Genomic DNA, 3,116 nt, shown 5'->3' with positions numbered 1-3,116 from the left:
TGTAACTGTTGGCGGGAGCACAGAGCCTCGTCTTTCTCCCCGGAGCGGCTGGTGGGTCCCGACTACTGGCCTAGCCAGGTAGCAGCCTAATGCGTAGTCACCACGCCATCTGGGGCCCTTTGCACGCAGCCGAGAAACGCCGTTTATCTCGCGATGGCGCCCCTCGGCGCTTCCGGCCGCAGGGGCGGGACTTCCGGCCGGCTTGAGCCGCGCTTCCGGCCACTGCGGGCGGGACCGTCCAGGAAGCGGCGGTGGCGCGGGAACTGCCGAGACCCGAACGGCGCTAGTCGGCCATGGCGGTGAACCTGAGCCGGAACGGGCCAGCGCTGCAGGAGGCCTACGTGCAGGTCGTCGCCGAGAAGTCCCCGACTGACTGGTGAGCGCCGGGGCGAAGGCACCCGCGGGGACAGCTTGGGAGCGTTGGGCGCGGCGCCGCCCAGGGATTTCCACCCGGACAAGTCGGTGGGATGGGGGTCTCCAGGGAGTGGGGCGCGATTGCCGAGAGGCGCCGCCGCCGGCGACCAGGTCTCCGGAGCTGCTGCCCCACCCGTCCTTATCGGTTGCTCGGCCCAGTGTGGGCCATTTAACCCCCAGCTTGCGAGGGCCCTGGTGAGTCCCCTGGGCGCGCCCCTTCCTGCTCGCTCAGCACCGGGTGTTGGCTCCTCCGATTTTCATGCCGATTTTTTGACCTGGCTGTGTTTGCTTCTCCCCTCCAGTCGGGGTAACTACTGGACAAGTGAACCCGCCACACCCCTCCCTAGGAAGGCAGCAGCAGCTGTATCGGTTTCTTTTCAGAACTGGACTTTTGAAAGCGGACGGGAACCTTCCCCCGGAATCTCCAAGCCTTTCTCTGCTAGAGCCGAGGGGAAGCGATTGAAAAGAAGGCTGACTACCTATTGGGGGAAGGTCCCGGCTTCCCCATGTTTCACTCTGCTGAGCAGCATTGAAAGCCATGGTCTGTGTGCACTCAGAGCTGGGCCCTGTCATTTTCTGCCATTTCCCCCTTTTGCTTAAATTCTTCTACCTGACCTGTTTTGAGCATTTCAGTTCTGAGAAATGGTGGACTAAAGCCTTGGGGAATAGAAACGCCTTGAAAACCAATTTGTGATGGGCCCACCCTCATCAAGACCCTGACTGCCCTTTTTTTAAGTCTGCCCCTGGTCCCAGGGTTTGTGTGCTAGGAAACCTCTTCCCATGTTGCCCGGGGCAAAAACTCTGAGCTTGCGTCTGAGGTATCTCCCTCCACTCATCTGGGGGTTGCTGCTTTTTCATTTCCTGTTTCTCTGTTGCCCGGATCTGAGTCGCTCTCACAAAGTGTACTGTTGTGGCATCAGGAAGTCACAGGCTTTTCTTTCACTTGAGCCATCTGAAGAAGAGCCTGCAGAGTCCCTGCTGAATGAATGTCCTGCCAGGCGTGGGGCCCTAAGTCGTCATTGGGTGCCCTGGACTACACTTAATGTAAAACTCTGCCCAGTAGCCAAACAATGCAACTTCTGTTTGGAAGGCATCTTCAATTCCAATCAGGGAAGGATATCATCTAACTACTCTGGTAGGGTTTCTCTGCCCTCTTTTTTTTAATAGTCCCTCTTAGGAAATTTAACCACCCATTATTCACAGTTATTTTTCAGGAGAGTCTCTACTATCTGTCTGTTCTCTCCTCGCTCCTGCTCCCTTAGGCCCCCGAGACTCCAGACTTCATCGAAAAATATCTCTATACTGAGTGTCCCATCCTCACATGGGTGTGAGGGCCACTTGGCTTCAGCCCCTGGAGGCGTCTTGGTCCCTGTGCAGACCTGCCCAGCGATGCATATTGCTTCTTCAGATATTCTTGATTAGCCTTGTGTAGACTTGGGAGTTTTCCAGCCTCCTAATGGATCTCTCTCCCAGTTTTCTTTTCCTCCTCAGTCCTCTCAAACTGCTACTGATTTGGTACAGTGCATGCACCCCACTTCAAGGCCTGTCATGTTTCCTGTCTTGCCTTAGAGTTGTCTGCCATAGCTCCTGCTCTGGAGCTTACGGCTCCCGTCCCCTCTCTTTCCCTTGTTAGGGTACTTACTATACTGAGCCTTTTCTCCTATCCCGCCCAGCCAGAACCACACATCTCTTATGACTTCTTCCTAGACTGCTGTGCCCCTGCCACAGTACTACTGGTTGTACCACTCAGTGGCACTGACCAAAGCCACCTAGGCCTCAACTTCCAGGCTATCATCGAACCTATCAGAATATCTGTTCATGCTTGAGCTATTGAATTGTATGATATGTGAAGTTCATGCCAATAAAACTTTTTAAAATTCAAATATTTTGTGATAGGTCCCCCACTCACTGGCTAGAAATCTATTTAGATCATGCCACTTCCCTGTTTAAAAATCTCCAGTGGCTTCCTGTTACACATTCAATAAAACCCAGGTTCTCCAACCAGCCGACAGGCCCTGAGTGGCCCAGCTCCTGCCTCTCTCACTTACCACCCCTCCTGCGTAAACTGGCCATGCTGACCTCTTTCTGTTCCTCAGACTTACAAGCTTGCTCCACCTCAGAGCCCTTGCTCTTGCTGCTGGCTATACCTGGAGTGCCCTTCTGAATTGCCCCAGGTGATGCCCCAAATTTCACGTCCTTGCTCCAAGGTTACCTTCTCAGAGCAGCTGCCCTTGACTCCTAGCTATTTCCTTCAAAGCGCACACCACTGTAGGAAACGTTCTTTCCGACTGTGCTCCTCACTCAAAGGGATGAGATGGGCCCTGTATGTTTGTCCATGCCTTGTGCACACTACTGTGTACAGTCATGCTCAGATGAGCAGTAGACGAGGGGGAGGGGAGCAGAGGACTAGAGTATATTGGAGCAGGCACAGACCATCTCCAGCGAGGTGACTCTTAAAGGATTTCCTGCCCTGAGCAGCTGCCTGATGTCTTTCCAGCCTCTAGGGGGGCCTTTGCAGGCATGGGAGCTACCTAACAGTTACTTGTGTGTTTATTCTGCCACTCATTAGAAAGTGACGTTCTGTGGCCAGGAAGTTCTGCTGTATCCTCGCTACCAGTAAGTCGGGGAGACTTCAAAACTTCACGAGAAAATGGAATTCTAACAGTTGTATGAGCCCCTAATAAAATGTTAAAAAAAAAAAA

The 3,116-nt window shown here is 53.6% G+C and overlaps 1 protein-coding gene across 1 annotated transcript in view; it reads left to right on the top strand.

The window, feature by feature from the left end:
• Positions 1 to 237: 237 nt before the first annotated feature.
• Positions 238 to 3,116, top strand: part of DBNL (drebrin like) — a 16,190-nt gene continuing 13,311 nt past the window's right edge. Inside the window, exon 1 of the mRNA XM_045286307.1 lies at positions 238 to 376. Within this exon, the coding sequence (XP_045142242.1) occupies positions 294 to 376 (83 nt within the window). The 5' untranslated portion in view covers positions 238 to 293. The remainder of the gene's footprint in view (positions 377 to 3,116) is intronic.

Source organism: Echinops telfairi, unplaced genomic scaffold (genome assembly GCF_000313985.2).
Source record: "Echinops telfairi isolate 266 unplaced genomic scaffold, ASM31398v2 ScPeMD7_7;HRSCAF=31, whole genome shotgun sequence".
In the NCBI taxonomy this organism is placed as follows: Eukaryota; Metazoa; Chordata; class Mammalia; order Afrosoricida; family Tenrecidae; genus Echinops; species Echinops telfairi.
The sequence above is the reverse complement of the archived record's forward strand: the minus strand, read 5'-3'. Positions and strand labels throughout refer to the sequence as shown.